Below are 17,839 nucleotides of genomic sequence, written 5' to 3' on the forward strand. Positions count from 1 at the left end.
GTATGGTATTGACAGAAGGAAGGACACATAGATCAATGGAACAGAACAGAAAACGACTTCCATAAATATGCCAAACTGATTTTTGACAAAGGTACAAAAGCAGTTCAGTGAAAGAAAGATAGCTTTTTCAACAAATGGTGCTGGTACAATTGGATATCCATATATTTTGTTTTAAAAAAAGGAACCTCAACCTAAACCTCACATATTCTACAAGTAGGGACAAAAATATAAAATATAAAAGTAGAAAAAATTAGAGAAATATTTTTAGGAAAATTAATAGGAGAAAATCTTCAGGATCTAAACTGGAAAAGACCTCTTATATTTAATACCAAAAGCATGATTCATAAATGGAAAATCTGATAACCTGAATTTCATCAAATTTAAAAACTTCTGATCTGCAAAAGACCTTGCAAAGAGGATAAAAAGATAAGCTACAGACCAGGAGAAAATATTTGAAAACCACATATCTTACTAGTACCTAGATTACATAAAGAATTTCCAAAATTCAGCAGAAAAAAAAAAGTCTAATCAGAAAATGAGCAAAAAGACTTGAAGAGACCTTTCACATAAGAGGATATTCAGATGCCAAATAAGCACATGAGAAGATATTCAACATCATTTCATTAGCCACTAGGAAAATGCAAATTAAAACCACAATGAGATATCACTCACTACACATCACTGACAACATCAAATGCTGGTAAAGATGTGGAGAAACTGGATCACTCACATACTGCAGGTAAAAAATGTAGAATGGTATACCCACTCTGGAAAACAGTTTAGTAGTGTCTTTAAAAACAATAAACCTGTAGTTACTATATAACATAGCAATTGAACTCTTGGCCATTTATCCCAGGAAAATGGAAACGTATGTTCACATAAACAAATGTCTATAGCAGCTTTATATGTAAAGCACTGAAAACTGGAAAACAACCTAGATGCCCTTCAATAGGTAGGTAAATAGTTAAACAAACTGGTACATTCATACCACGGAATACTACTCAGCAATAAAAAGGAATAAACTATTGATACACACAACCTAATGAAGCTCCAGAAAATTACAGATTGAAAAAAGCTAGTCCCAAAAGATTATACACTATATGGTTCCATTTATATAACATTCTTGACATAAAATTATTAGAGACGAGACCAATGGTTGCCAGGGCCATGGACTGGGAGTAAGGAAGAGATTGGGGAAGTTAAGGTGAATGTGGTGATAAAAGGACAACATGAGGAATCCTTGTTGTGATGAAAGTGTTCTGTATCTTGATTGTATCAGTTTATCAATTGTCAATATCCCGGTTATGACACTGCACTTCAGTTTTGCCAGATGTTTCCACTGCAGGAAGCTAGATGATGAATACGTGGAATTTCTTGGTGTTATTTCTTACCCTGCGTGTGAATCTACAATTATTTCAAAATAAGAAGTTTAATTTTAAAATAATAAAAATAGAAAAAAATTATTCTGGGACTAAAATACCGGAGATTCATCCATAAAGACACGTTATTGAACAATATCAGAAATGTTGGCTTTATACTATATAAATTATAAATGATATGCCTATGTCTATCTATATATACTTCCAAAGCATACTTCCTCCAATACCTATTTTTCCATTGGGAATCCTCACCTTAGTGAACTTGATGACCTTCTATGGTCAGTTGGCAAAAGTATTTTTGAGTGCAAATTGACAAATTCAGATTTTTCAAGACACATAATATTTTGCAGAAAATGTTTTTTCTAATGAACTGCCTTGGGTCACAATATTAAGTGAATAGTCTCTCCAAAAATTATACAGCTTCCTATTCCCTTTGTCATAAGGTTTTAATAAAACTACAATTGCTTAAAAACACATAACACATAAACGTCCATACACACACACATATCACAACTTTCCCAGGATGCTAGGTCTAACATTTGTATGACCATTCTTTTTCCTTTTCTTCCACTTCAACTCAACACAAAATCTGAACCTTGCCACAGTGGCCCAAAATAACCTGGAAATTAAGTTTATTTTTTCTGGCAATGACAATCTGTGCTTGGAAATGTAACACTGTTATTCTGAATAAATTTCAAAGTTCCAAAGTACTAAAATTACTTTACTGAAACAGGACAAAATGAGCTGTTACTGCTGGGGAAAGGGATTGTTATCCCTGAAAGAACAGTGCGCTCTCTAGCCCTTGTATCGCTACTTCTGTTTTGCAAAATAAACAACTCTGGTCTCTTTTTTTTACTTTTGTGTCCTGTGGTAATAAAGATTTCCTGAAGCTAAAATCTTATTACAAGTGTTCATTCTGTCACCATTTTAAAAAAACAAAAGATCAGTTTCACTTCTTGCAAACTAACTGATTTTTCCACTAGTTTGTTGCTGTTGTTTTGATTTCCACATATGTCCCCTAGCAAAAACAGCAAAAGGAAAATTATTCATTGCTCTTTTCTAAAGAGAGGAGTCCATATGTCTCTAAAGTGGATTGACATTCACGAGGGAAAGAGATATACAATTATAGTATGACTTTACTGATCTATAAGTGTTGCTTTAGTCTTAAATTGTGGCAATAAAATCCTAAACCCAGAACAGTACTATCATTTCAAGTGTATTCTGCTTTCAGAATACTTAATGAAAATGCTAGTAAGTCTGCTGGTTATCTGAGGTCAGAGACAGGTAGGAGTCAGCTCAGCCTGGAGAGAGAACAGATTTAGAGATATGATCTAAATACGGCCGGGTGCTGTGGCTCACGTCTGCAATCCCAGCACTTTGGGAGGCCAAGGCGGGCGGATCACAAGGTCAGGAGATGGAGACCATCCTGGCTAACACGGTGAAACCCCGTCTCTACCAAAAATACAAAAAAATTAGCCGGGCGTGGTGACGGGCACCTGTAGTCCCAGCTACTCAGGAGGTTGAGGCAGGAGAATGGCGAGAACCCAGGAGGCTGAGCTTTCAGTGAGCCGAGATCACGCCACTGCACTCCAGCCTGGGCAACAGAGCAGGACTCCGTCTCAAAAAAAAAAAAAGAAAAGAAAAGAAAAGAGATATGATCTAAATACATACAGAAGTAACCTGCACGGTGCAGCAGTAGAAAAAGGAGCCAAATGTGATTTTGCTCTCTAGCCCATGGGCCGCTTTTACATTTTCTGCCACTTAAGAAGATGCAAGTCTGACAAGCATACTATGCTCAGTCAGGAACTGTGATAAAAAAGGAAAAGGACTCGAACATGAGAGTCCAAGATTATCTTATTCCTTCTTCCCTAAAATTCCCTGAGGAGATGCCACCAGGGGAAAACGGTTTAACAATCTTAGCCTTCTAATCAGGCAATGGATTCTCTAACTGTAGCTTTTTATCATCACAGTTCTTCTCTACATTTTTTCTTTGCTAGCCATCTCCCCCACCACCTTTACATTTTTTTGCAACTGTCCTTTTTCTACTACTCATTTTGGTATTAATAGTACAGTGTGGCATAGTCATTTTCAAATTCTAATTTACCAGCCATCTATTTCCATATCACGTAGCAAAAATATATAAAGAAAAAAATAGGAAAGGCCCTCACCTTCTCTTTCCTGATTTCTACACTCACCTTCCTTGCCTATACACTGGAAAAAAAAGGAAACAGCAGGGACTTCTCTAGAAAGAGAAGCCAGCATAAAAAGTTAACAGAACAAGAAAGAAAAAAAACAGCCTTTGAAAGACCTGTCTCTGCACACTGATCCACCCATCTCAAGTTCTTTTTTCTTCAATAAAGAAAGAGAGCCATTTCCAAGCCATTATGAAAAAAAAAGTCTTTGTTTTCTTCACGATGAAGTGAAATGGTTCTAATCCAAATGGCTCCTGTTACCACTATAAGCTATATATCTAATCAGCGGTCCCCAATTTTTTTGGCACCAGAGACTGGTTTCGTGAAAGACAATTTTTCCATGGATTTCGGGGGATGGGGATGATTTTGGAATGAAATGGTTCCACCTCGGATCATCAGGAATTAGTTAGATTCTCATAAGGAGCACACAACCTAGAACCCTCGCATGTGCAGTTCTTGCTCCTATAAGAATCTAATGCTGCTGCTGATCTGACAGAAGGCAGAGCTCAGGTGGTAATGCTCACTGGCTTGCCACTCACCTCAGGCTGTGCTGCCCAGTTCCTAACAGGCTATGGACTGGTACTAATCAGTGGCCAGAGGTTTGGGGACCCTTGATCTATCTCTCTAATATTATTCTGTATAGAATAATACACGCAAGTTGACTAAATAGATACACTGCCCAGTCATTAGGAAATTAAGGTAAATTACAGACAATCTAGGTAAATCAAATATAGGTAAGAAGTTATGTAACACATTTATTCTAAAAGACAGTGCTTTCATAGGCTTTGGGATGTATATACATATTTTGGCTGCTTTAAAATCAAGCACCCCAAACAGGGACTGGCACATAAGAGGCATAATAAATACTTGTGGTATAAATGCATCTAACTTAGGTCTGAAAAAGTGCAAAGCTGCACTTAACATGACCAAGTCTAAGACTAGCACACTTGTCCAGGACCTTAAGCAGCTGAGCCTCTCCTGGTGTCCTCATTTCTCTGCACTGCCTGGATGGCTGCCTGCTATTCTTGCTTTAGACTCTAAATGCAGATTTATGAAATGCTTGGTTTTAGTATGTTTTAAACAATTTACTTGTAAAGTATCTCAAACATGAGAGAAAACACTCTATAACTCTCATAAAAACCTTATCAAAATAAACACATATTTTATGTTCTCAAAACACTGAAGTTGTTAAACATTCTCTAACTTAGCCAGCTTTTCTCACGAGAAAGCTTCTGTTCCTTTGCCCTAGGATGCCTTACCTGCTGCCTGTGGAAATACTAGGCCTTCAAGAGGCAACTCCAGTTTCACCTACAGCATAAAGCTCCCCCTCTGACCATCCCACCATGCAGGGATTCCTCTTTCCACTTTCTTCATTCTCATAGCAGATACTATCTTACAAGGCACTAAATCATACACTGTCTTGTAGAGCTTTTTTTTTTCATGTCATTATACATCCTCTGCCTGAGAGGTGATTAGGGTCTGAAGTGCAGCTATTGTTTCTTGTAGATTTTGTCTGTTTTGCTTTGTTTCTTTTAATTTCCATCACACCTAGGCTAGTACAAGAAAGGAACTTAGTTCAGGGCAAGAGGAAGGATATTTCATGTCTTCAAATATATGTAAGCACTATTTCTCAGGTGAGCACAAGTATAGCTGAACCCTCTCCGTGCTTACTCTTTTATACCTAACTTAAAAGGTGAAGATAATTGAATGTAATGATTTAAAAGGTCTTTTATGGTAAATGGACTTCTCTTCCTGTTCCTGCGAGGTTACAGTTTACATAAACCTGAAGGGCAGGCAGCAACAGTAAGCATCACGTTAAATCAATAGCATGATTAATGTTAACAGGCAGCCCAAAGGAACCTGCACAATGGACAAAAGCATATCTGAGAGCTGACTACAAATTTTAATCAAAATGTAACAGATTGGTTGTTAATTAACAGTTAACTGTAGATTTACTGAAAAACCTGAAAGATTAATGATAGTTAAAGTTTGAGGTTATAACTCACAATTTAAGTCAACTTTTTCAAAACGAGATGTTTTTAAATTATACTATTAACAATGTATGGATTGCAAGCTAAATATGGGAAAAATGCCCTATCCTGAGTACAGATGTGAACCAAAAGAGAAGAGAATAGCACAAAAACTAAAGAACTGAGTGTCAATTAGATTAAATGAGTTGATATATAGTTGACTTTTGAACAACACGGACATTAGGGATGCCAACCTCCCCTCCACATAGTTGAAAATCCAAGTACAACTTCTGACTCCCCAGAAACTTAACTACTAATAGCCTACTGTTGACAGGAAGACTTGCTGATAATATAAACATTCAATTAATGCATATTTGATAAAGTAAGCTAAAGAAAAGAAAATGTTATTAAGAAAATCATCATAAGGAACAGAAAATATATTTAATCTTCATTAAGTGGAAGTGGATCATCAAAAATGTCTTCATTCTCATGTTTACATTGAGTAGGTTGAGGAGGAAGAGGAAGAGGAGGGGTTGGTGTTGCCGTCTCAGGGATGACACAGGTGGAGAAGGTGGAAGGGGAGGCAGAAAAGACAGGCACGCTTGGAGTAACTTTGAGGAAATATGTCATAACTTCTGTCGAACTTTTTTGCTTTTTCATTTCTCTGAAAGTATTTCCATATCGTGCCAATCCTTCTTCCAATTTTGCTTTAGTTTCAGTGCCATTATCATAGAAAGGTTCATATTACAAAAGAAGTGAGAAGCAGTCTTGAATAACTGAAACCCTTCTGCCATATTATCTAGCATGAATTTGTTTTCTGGCACTGCCTCTACTATGTCTTCTTTCTCATTATCTGCACTGATTCAGGAAAAAAAAAAAATCATCTCCAAGTTGTCCTCTGCTAATTCCTCTTGTGTGGTGTCTATTAGCTCCTGAATTTTTCCAAGATTAGTATCTTGAAACCGTTCCTTCACCCTCTGACCTTTTTTGCCATATCCACATTCTCTTTTATAATTTCCTTTATTGGCTCCATTGTAAATCCTTTGAAGTCATGCACAACGTCTGGTCAGTTTGCTCTAGAAGGAATTTCTTGTTCCAGGCTTGACGACTTTCATGGCTTTTTCTATAATGGTGTCATCTTCAATGGTGTAATCTTTCAAGACTCTGGTAATGTTCTATCAGGGTTCTCTTCCATAGCATTGACAGTCCTTTCCATAGAGTACTATTGAAGTAGTTCCTAACTTCAGGGACAAAGCATTGATGGAATCAGTCTAGAAAAAGTTATCTCCTTGTCCAAGCCTTTGTGTTGCACAACCAAAAGACTAACAACTGATGTTTATTTTTTCCCATCAAGGCTGGAGATTAGCAGTTTTATAGATAATGGCAGTACTGATCATAAACCTGACTACACTTGCACAAAACAATAGAGTTGGCTATCCCTTCCTTCCTTAAATCCTGGTGCTCACTTCTCTTCCTTACTAATGTATTTTGTGTCATTTTTTTCCAGAATAGGGCACTTTCATTTGCATTAAAAACCTGTTTAGGAGATTGATGTGAGTAATAACTCCATCTTCTGTGTGGCATGGCCATCCTCATTTCCATTAAACTCTTTCTCTACTGCAATGCCACGGTCTCAGTGGCTTGATTTCATCTGTGTGGGAGGCAGGAAGAACCCATCGGGCTATTATAAATCTGGGGGTCTGTCTGGGATCTGCTTTTGTGGGTGCCTGCCTGCAGTTTGTCAGCCCCCACCAGTATGGCAGAATTGTAGGTGAGCTCTGGCAGCTGCTTATTTCTCTGGAACTGAAGGCCATGTTTGGTGCTGTCCTTGCTCAGTGAGGCCCTGTTGACCCATAGTGCTTGGGCCTAATTGCAGTGGAGAAAGACATCCTTCCTAGAAAGACATCTTTAAACTGGTCTGCTGAGTATTCTAAGCACAGCCAGAACCTTCTTCCTTCTCCCAACTGGTTTGGCTCCTTTGGGGGCATTAGCTGGCTCTCCCAAAATAGTAGGAAGAGTCTCGGTTTGAGGAGATGTCTCCCCAGTTAGAGAGTAAGAGGTTAGTTCAGAAGAATTACTTCTGGAAATTTTTGGTTAGGAATCCTGGTTTGGAAGGCCTTTTTGTTTGTCTTTATCTAATTGTATTTGTATATATGGAGAGAATTCCCTGAAAGAATTGCTGATGAAAGTCCAGGAGGCTCTACTAGTTTGTCTGGTTGGTCACATTCTGTGACCCATGAAGAAAGTTCAACAGGTCTAATTCAGGGTGACTATCCACTCTTCCATGTTGCTCAAAGATCACCCATTGAAACTCCTGGCTGGAGAACATCCCACCATACTTTGAGTGGATCAAAGACAACACGGGCCAACAGAGACAATTTTAAGCCTTGCCAGGTCAACATTTGGATGCTATGCGGGGTGACTGGTGTCTCTGTTTTGTCATGTGTATTTTCCTCTGCCTAGAATAAAAAATGTCATTTCGTTTCCCCCATGTAGCTTGGCTACATCTTGCAAAACAAGAGGTTTTTGACTATGATTCCATGAAACAGAAAGAGATTATTTTATTTTGTAACGTGGCATGGCCCCCATAGCTATGGTACAGCAAGCAGGGTCCAAAAAGCTGCTGAGAGAAAAGGAACCTGGAAAGCTAGCATGCCAGCAAAAGGGTAAGGATTTCTTATCAGTCAGGCTTCTGGCCTCTCTCTGTGCAAACTGTTTTGATTCAATGGTAAAAATCACTGTCTCCTTTGCAAAGTCTGATTAACGGGAAAAAGATTTGTGTGATTAGTCTGAGGTTGTAGCAAATCTGGTGTACTTTGTGCTATGAGCGTTCATATTGTTTCATTCCTTTCCTCTCAGTTTTTATCTTTATGTATCTTCTGTCATGGAGAGGGGCACACTAGGATATAACAAGGTCCTAGGATCCCTATAAGCCCAATGTTCAAGTTGGCCCTGTGGGCTGGTCAGTTACAAACTTTGCTGCAGGTCCCTGAAATAAAATCTGGACAAGATTTCCCTCTCATCTTGTTTTACATCCTTGGGAGCTTGACTTTGTGACTATGTGGGGATATACTCTCGGTCTCCACCATTCAAAGGGCAGGAATTTTTTGGTTCACGTCAGTATGAGAGGACCAGGTATCTGAGATAACTCAGCACACTCTTCATCCCAAATGTGTCATACCATTGGGTGAGTCTTGTCTTAAAAGATTGCAGTTCTACAGAGCTCTTGTCATCTTTTGTTATCTTAAGCCATTACTGAGAGTGAATTCTTGGGGATGATGAAGATGTCTCATCTATCCCCTCTCTAAGAATACCTCTTGCTTATATGATAAAATCCTGGAACATTAACATCTGGGCTTGTAAAAGACTCAGATTAAGTCACTACTGAAACTGAGTATACCATTTTAAAAAAAACAAACAAAGAAATTTTAGAAATCTTTTATTCTCCACAATTAAAGATTTTAAAAAGGATGAATAATGTCATAACTAGCTTCAGAAAATTCTCTCGAGCAGTTACAATCCTTTACAAGCTTGAAAATGACGCCCCACACTCCTTCCTGGAAGAGCAATGGCAGCTGCCCCATGCTGTAGCTCAGTAGCTAAGACTTTACCTTTTTATAGTGGCAGTCTGGGTTCAATTGCTGGCTTTGAGAATGAGTCATTTCTGGTTGGATACTTGTGGGACTTTTGCCATTTATTGATTTTTTTCTTCTCCATGGACAGCTTCTGATTTCCTGTCTTGAATTTTCTTTTCTCTGAGCTACCTCAGGGGCTATTCTAGACATTGTAAAAATGCTTGCCTTCTCTTTTGGAGACAACTCATGCATCCATGGATAAGTCATAATCTTAGCTAAGACACTGGTTTCACTTAGGAGAAGACCTTTGAGGGGAAAAAAAAGCTTAAAAGCCAGAGGATGTTTGTCCTGGCTAAAGTATAGTAACAAAAGATTTAAAAGGATTTCTTTAATGAAGCTCTATGGTTAAAAGTTGGCTTAATTAAAAGTTGATATCTACACCATACATATATTTTAAAGGTCTTTATGCTTTTTCCTTCTTGGATCTTGTTTTTTTGAGAAAAAGTTTTTTTCTTTTTGGTTGGCTGAATTGTTTATCCATTTACTTCTTTTTGCCAGCCTGGGATTCCTTAGGAAAAACAGAGGAGGTACCACAGGCCCCATCTGGGGAAAAACCTGCTTTCCTCATGGAACCCACAAAATTGTAAGTAGACAAATCCTTCTCAAAATGTCTGACTCTGCTCTGTTTTGTATTACATTATCCGACCTTTTTTAACTTTTGGGGGTATCAGAAATTACTTTGCTTTGGCTGGGCTTGGTGGCTTATGCCTGTAAAACCAGCACTTTGGGAGGCCAAGGCAGGTGAGTCACCTGAGGTCAGGATTTCAAGGCCAGTCTTGAACATGTTGAAAGCCCATCTCTACTAAAAATACAAAAATTAGCCAGACATGGTGGCACACGCCTGTAATCTCAGCTACTGGGGAGGCCGAGGCAAAAGAATTGCTTGAACCCAGGAGGTAGAGGTTGCAGTGAGTTAAGATTGCACCACTGCACTCCAGCCTTAGTGACAGAGTGAGATTCATCTCAAAAAAATAAAATAAAATAAAATAAAAAAAGGAAGACAGAGCAAGACTTGGAGGGAGGGAGGGAGGGAGGAAGGAAGGAAGGAAGGAAGGAAGGAAGGAAGGAAGGAAGGAAGGAAGGAATCGCTTTATGAGAGAGGCTTTATGAGAGAACTTTTAGCCTTGGTGTGTAATAGCTAGGTAAGAGATGGCTTTTACCTAGCTTAGGGATGGCTAATGGCAGACACTTACAATTGAGTTACTACAGGGTGATACTCGGTTCTTTGCACACTGAATAAGACAACCATGTTCTTGGGCACCTGGAAAGTATGGATTGGGGAATGGACTGATTACAGATTGAGCTGATTGGCTTTGGGTTGCCCACTAGCCTCAGCGAAAATCTCCTTGCAGTGAGATACATCATAAAATCACTATCTCGTCCTATAGTGTTTCTCTTTTGGGGGACCCAGGATTAGGTATAAAAATGGAGCCCTGGATTTTTGGGGATCTGTTCTACCTTCCAGCTCTGCCTACCAGGCCCTGGAAGCTGTACGCTTTCTTGGCCCTGTTCTTTGAAGGGCTCCACCCTGAAGCCACAAATCCAACTTAGAAATTTACATCTTTAAGAAAACCCCCACTGGTAAGGGTGCCTGCCTGTGTGTATTAGAAACTCTTATCGTACAATGTTCTGGCTTAATGTCTCAGCTCCGTGCTTTTAAAATATAAGTTCTCTATCCTGTTTCACCTAGGAGCTGTCCCTTTAGAAATGCAAATTTAGAGTTGCCTAGCTGACAATTGTTTAGGGCAGAGAATAGGTAATCAAGAAACTGATAGTCTAAAATAGGAAACAGAAACTTAAAAACTGGCAAACAAAAAAATCTTACAACTACCAGATTCATTTCCTTCCATGTAATTATATGTGTTGTGTGTGGGATGTTTATATAAAAGAGCTCTAATTAACTGGTTTAGGGAAGAATGAGCCCTAAAATAAAATATTTTGTCAGAAAAATAGAAAATTTAATGCCTTTTAGTGTAGATGACTTTAGAAATCTTTGTTTAGTTTTTAAAATTATTGGTAAAATAAAAACATCTTCAAAATTTAGACATTTGGTCTAAAGTAGGCAGACTGAATACTGTCTTTGCTATATGTTTTAAGGTTATAAACTACTTCTATGATATTTTTGAAAACTGACTTGTCTATTCTTCAGCCATTAGATTCTAGGTAAGATCTGGGGACATATGGAAATAGCCCTGTCCTTCGACTAGGCTAGGAAGAGTCAGACACTGTCTGAAGCTCTGTCCTTGTCCTAGGCTCTGTAATCCGACACATGGTTAAAATTACTTACTTACCAGGTTCCTAACCAGAAATAAAAGTCACTAAACGTTAACATAGTAACATTGAGACTACTAGAGAAAGTTTACATACAAGTTATATAAAGAAAGCAGAATGTGTTTTTGGCTTGGAAACATGACTTTTGTTCAAAGGCAAGTAATCATGTTGAGTTTAGAGTTTTTGAGGATTGTCCCAAAAAGATATGACAATAATGAAGGTTTAAGCAAGCTATAAAAGATTTATATAAGATTGATCTTATAAAGGAAGCTCTGTGGGTGTGAGCAATGTAGCCAAAAGTTGAAGGGGATTATTTAGTTTTTCTATAAATTAAAACATTAAAATAAAAAGCACATTGTTACAAGGCCAGAATCTGGACTCATGTGTCAGAATAATGGTTTTCTTAGAACACTGATCTGCTCTTTAATAAATTATAAAAAGTTATGGGGGGTTTATGAAAATCTTACCTTATGGTCAAATTGATTAAGACTGTATAGATTTGTTTATAAGGTTTTATTTGAAAATTGGGCCTAACATTAGTAGTACATCAATACAAAGGTAAAATTTGGTTTTCCTCTTTTGAACAAAGTTTATTTTTAATACTGAGCCACAATGAAAGGTTTTTGCCTTTTAAGTAAACTGCAAAAAAAAAAAAAAAAGGAAAAAGAGGGGAGAGAGACTCAGGCAGCCACATGCTATCTTTATTGGGTATGCTGTTTAGGTTTTTGCCTTTTGAAATTTTTGAGTTATCACTTCTGCTAAATGAGTAACCAATAATGATTACTATTTTGTAACAGTAAGTATTCTAAATCTTTGATATTTGACAAACCTTCCAAAATCAAAATTTCAAGTTCTAAATTAAGTCCTTTTGATTTCATTAACTTCTTCAATATTAGGTCCCCTGAAGTCCAAAAGAGACATCTGGCTTATCTGGCATGTTGAAATTATAGAGTGAGCACTGTCAAGTATGAATTGGTATTTGGCTTTCTTTGGGCTGTATTTATATGAAAGTGTTATTGGTATGTGTTCCAGAATTGTGCAAGATTCCTATAATTTCAATATGACTTAGTATATGTTATCAGTAATAACTGTTATACTAAATTGTATGCCACAAAAATAACCAAATTTCCTTGTTAAGTCTTAAACCATTGCTGTTTTAAGCCTCTTGTCATCCAAAATTATTTTAACTTTGATCCTTCTCAAAAGGTGATTTTATAATCAGCTATGGGACTCTAACAGGTGCTCTTGAATGCACATTTCTGATATCTTTAAAGATTGTGCCATTAACAGAGGGAAAAACTTCTAGGACTCTCAGGAAGAGCTGATGTGTTCATGAATATTAAACAGAACAGGAATTAACTGTATGGTCAGAACTAAGAGAATAATGAAATAATCTATGACTGTTTGAAATATTTCTGATCCTTTCTGTTTTTCAGGGTCAAAAAATACAACAACTTTCCTTTTGAGCTGTTTATACCTTTTAACAATTGAATGAAGCATATTTCTATCTGCAAACTTTGGAGGATATTTCTCTCTACCTGATTTCTCCAGAATTTTGAAACTAATTGTGAGTATTCTTAGCATATGGCAATATAGTTTTTTGCATAAGTTCAATAAGAATCTGCTTTTTGTTTTGCTTTACTTTGCTTTCTGTAACAGGACACAACTGGAGATACTGATTATTTTACCAAGGCTTTGACTGGAAATGGCATGGTTTCAGGCTGCTTTGAGTAACTGAGGTTGACTTACAGAGCTGATAACAGCCCCTTGGAAATACTGGTCTCATACCTTGTCCTTTACAGGGCTCCTAACCTGTAGTAAATAAAGAATGTCACTTTCTGACAGACCCAGGAATCCCAAGTCATTGTGGGACCTCAAGAAGAGAGAAATTCACCCAATTCATACAGGTATCTGCAGGCACAGATGAATCCTTGGCCGGGCTAGAGACTCTTAAAAGGTCTAATCTGAGATTCCTTATGAAATAAATTCCAGCAAAACCAATTATTTTTAGAAAAAGAATCTATGTGGCAAATAACTATTCTTTCTGCATTTTATGCAAATAAACAGGCCAAATATAATGGGACTGGAACTTATTCTGCAAATAAACTGGTCCTACTAAGATTTGTGTTTGGTAGAAATGGGGAACTGGAGAGAGAAAATTTGTTTCAGAAAAAAACTATAGTACAACTGTTATTAGATTCCAGCCTTGTCCACTATGTTTGAGTCTCTGCTAATGACCCCATATCTGATTGATTCTTGGGGTCAATCACCTGTATCCCTTAAGGCTTCAGGTCAGTTCTACAGGGATTCCTGAAGTGAGGACTTTCTCTCCTTATGCTGGGGCTCATTATTTGTCTTATCATCCACCTGTTCACTTAAGTGCTGTATGAAAGTTGTGGACAAGGGCACCAATGTTTTGTTATGCAGACCTTGGGACCTCAACCTGGCACACATGAATACATACCAACAATTACAAGACAGTTTCAATCCTCTTACCCTGAGGGCAATTCCTACTCCAAATCTGCCCCTATGAGCAGGAAGACGTTACAGTGGCGGTCAGCCTTTTTCCATTTCCATAACCCACAGATTAAAAATAAGGTATGATGAAACCCAAAGGAGGGGGACTGAAACTGTCTTTGCAAAAATTGTAACAGTGAGAAAATTCTGACCTAACCAACTCAGTCTTGTCTTTAACCTCCAAACTGCTCTTGGTCATTTGACATGGTTTGGCTGTGCCCCACCCAAATCTCACCTTGAATTGTAGCTCCCACAACTCCCACATCATGAGTGGGACCTGGTGGGAGATAACTGAATCATGAGGGTGAACCTTTATCATGCTGTTCTCATGATAGTAAGTCTCACAAGATCTGATGGTTTTACAAAGAGGAGTTCCCTTGCACAAGTTCTCTGTTGCCTGTCGCCATGTAAGACATCCCTTGCTTTTCAGCCATGATCGTGAGGCCTCCCCAGCCATGTGGAACTGTGAGCCAATTAAACCTCTTTCCTTTATAAATTACCCAGTCTCAGGTGTGTCTTTATTAGCTGCATGAGAACAGACTAATACACAATTCCTGGGTGTGGGCCAATCTAACTTTGGGAGAACTTTATAGTTTAAATAATATCCCTTAAACTAAGCCATCTTTGTAAAACTTTAGCCAACAGGTTAAGAGAATTAGAGGGGTCTGCATTCTGCTAATATGTAGGTGTAAATGACTAGGAGCCATTATTCCAATGAATTTGCAACTTCCCTAATTACTCCTGTAATTAACATCACTATTGTAGAACCTACAATTGGCCTTCTGAGATGTTTCTTCAGGCTTTTGTATTTCTAATGACTGATGTCCCACTTGGACTCTCCGTCTTCACACTGGGACCATTTTCTGCACCCCTATGACTGCATCCCCAATCAATCAGCAGCTCCCATACCCTAGCCCCAGTCCACCTGCCAAACTATCCTTGAAAATCCCTAGCCTGCTAATTTTTGGAGATTGATTTGATTACATGCCACAGTGGCCTCATATCAATTAAACTTTCTTTACTGCAAAAAAACAAAACAAACACACACAAAAGCAATAAAAAAGAAACCAAAACCCCCTTTCTTCTTAATGATTTTCTTAATGACATCTGGGAACTTGTCTGCTGCGTCTTGGTCAGCAAAAGATGCTTCTCCTGTTATCCTTTTTCTTTTTTAAGCCAAACCTCTTCCAAAAATTACCAAACCATCCTTTGCTAGCATTCAATTATCCAGCTTTAGATCTTTCACCTTTTTTTGTAAGTTGCCATATAATGATGTTTGTTTTTTTTTTCCTTTGTGGCTTAAAATCCAAACTCCTTCCCAGGGCATCCAAGATCCTCCAACACCTGGCTGTATCCTAGATTTCCTACTCCATTTCCAGCCTCCCCATTTCCTCCAACCACTAACATCCCAGACTTTTCACCACTCTCTGCTCACTATGTGGAATGACTTTGTTTTTTCTTGAATCATATTAGAGTCTGCAGGTATGCCTTTCTTATAGCAATTCTGCACCCACATAAAAACTGGATTTTCGTTATAAGAGGTTTTGCAAAAAGTACATGGTTTTTGCACCTGTTGGCATAGCTGTAGCTACAACATCATAAATTTCCTTTAGATATATACAACGGTCCTTACACTGGATTCACTTATCTTGAAATAGTGGGCAACCACAGCTGCACACCACATTCTACAGTACATATCAAACGATTCAACTTTTTCTTTGTAATGTCATGGCTTTTCTCTGCTTCTTGAAAGTACTTCCAGCATCAGGTAGTGACATGCTAAATGTGTCCTTTGGTGTTACCCAAAACTTGTGAAATTGCACTAAACATGATGAAAAATACAATAGAACTTCAAGATCACTTTTTCCTGAAGGGAGGAACTGCTCACATGGCCATGATTACCACACAGTGTTTTAAGGAGATAATCACAATTATTGGGCTCACTGCAAAAGCAACAGGAGGTAGCTATAAAATTATTACATTAGTATAGTATATACTACAGTTAATTTTATGTAGTTACAATTTAATACTTCATCATTATGTTTATTTACATCTCTTGACTGCAAATAGCACCATGTAGTCTGTTGTCTGTGTACATAAGTTTTGATAAATTTTACCTTTTTATAACAGATTTATGCATATTTTATGGTAGTAAATGATAAAATAGACTAGTGTCTACGTACATTTTATGCATTATGACATGCCTTTTTCTTAATTTTTTCAATATTTCTAGGCTATTGGTTCACCTATGAGTTTTTTCAAACCATTCCAAATCTTCAAAACATTTTCCAATATATTTATTTTAAAAACCCACATATAAGTGGACACACACAATTTAATTCCATGTTGTTCAAGGGTCAACTGCATAAAAAGGGCTTAAAACAGTGCTTGGCACATAGTAAGTACTGAGAATTAATGTTGGTGAAACCATAATAGAGGCTTAGAAATCCAGCCCCACTGAAACACACATGGACATTTCTGATGCCTGCTTTTCACTAGGGCTCCACAACCACCTGGTCAAATACTGTATTGGAATTAGATATATGTCTTCTTTCGTAGTAGCAAAATTCTTTATACTGAACTGAATTCTACAATTCTGCTCCTTATGATAATAATTATTCCCTCTCCCACTCCACCAATTCATTCAGATCCTATGACCAAAATTAATGAATTCACTCCTCTAGGTTTCAGAATTATCTAACTACTAAATGTTCCCACTGTTAGGCTGTAGCAACACAATATAATAGCATACCTTTTGGATTGCTTCAGGCAAAGCATGCACGGGAATGTGATGATCCATAACTTCCCAAAATATGGTAAGAGAGCTTCGAAGCAAAAAGAAATCTAAGAACATTGATGGCAACAGTCAAACAGAAATAATGTAGAGAACATTCAAACTAAGATGCTTTATAAATTCTTGGGAGGATTTGGGGATGAATGGTGATAACTGTTTCAACAGATGCTTATTTCATCAGCTCAATGTTAGAAAGTACAATTAGGGTTTTCTCCATTAGTTATTGGGCCAATAGAACAGGAGAGAACTATAGAGACTGCTAAGTTAGAAAGAATATTTTCTCTTTCATTAGAACTTTATAGTCTAATAGTAATTTCTGCTGTGATTTACTACCAATTGTTTTTCAAATACATAATGACTAAAATTTTAAATACACATTTCAGTATATTTTAAAAATCAAGTATTTTTCTGAAATGCTGCCAGAAAAAGTATGAAAATATAGCATTTAAGTTTAGCAGATGAAAAAAGCAATTGTGTCATGAATGCTGGATTAAATACAGAAAAAGAGAATTTAGAGTTACCAGATTAAATATCATATGCAAATACTGAACAGAAGACTGATCAAAAAATAAGTCAAGTGCCAATTTTATCTAAGATGGACATTTACATAATTTTATGCAGATATTTTACTTTTAACAGATTTTCTTTTGCTAATAAAAGCCATTCAATATAAAAGTGAGTCACTACTTTCATAAAACCACAGAGGATAAACGGAGGAGCACTTTGGGTTCCTTTTTTTTTTTTTCTTTTTTTAAATCTTTCCCTCACGAGTGAGGGCTGTTTGTACATATCTAAGGAGTCAGGAGAAGGGGGAGAGCAGTGGCAGCAGAGTCAGAGGATACAGGCACAATTCCATAGCAGGGAAGAAGGCCTGAGGACCATGAGTTATAGACAAGAGCAGTCTAAGAGTTCAAAAGAGGAAAATATCTTATGTTTCAGATGAGAGGTGGGAGTTACTGAAGGCTTCCTGAGGTTGTTCGCATTCAATCAGGGCGGGATTTTGAAAAGAGAGACTGGAGAAGCAACGTACTCTATCAGAGACAGCAACCCCAGCCATACAGCAAGGTAGCAGGAAAACTGT

The 17,839-nt window shown here is 37.6% G+C and overlaps 1 protein-coding gene across 5 annotated transcripts in view; it reads right to left on the bottom strand.

Annotated features, from left to right (window-relative positions):
• LEKR1 (leucine, glutamate and lysine rich 1) overlaps positions 1 to 17,839 on the bottom strand; it is a 234,131-nt gene that overhangs the window by 214,290 nt on the left and 2,002 nt on the right. For 4 of the 5 annotated variants that reach the window (XM_033203290.1, XM_033203296.1, XM_033203284.1 and 1 more), the window contains exon 2: positions 16,717 to 16,808. In XM_033203290.1, the coding sequence (XP_033059181.1) occupies positions 16,717 to 16,808 (92 nt within the window). The remainder of the gene's footprint in view (positions 1 to 16,716; positions 16,809 to 17,839) is intronic. The other variant, XM_033203307.1, reaches the window with a different exon arrangement.

This window comes from Trachypithecus francoisi, unplaced genomic scaffold, assembly GCF_009764315.1.
Source record: "Trachypithecus francoisi isolate TF-2019V2 unplaced genomic scaffold, Tfra_2.0 Lachesis_group0, whole genome shotgun sequence".
Classification (NCBI taxonomy): domain Eukaryota; kingdom Metazoa; phylum Chordata; class Mammalia; order Primates; family Cercopithecidae; genus Trachypithecus; species Trachypithecus francoisi.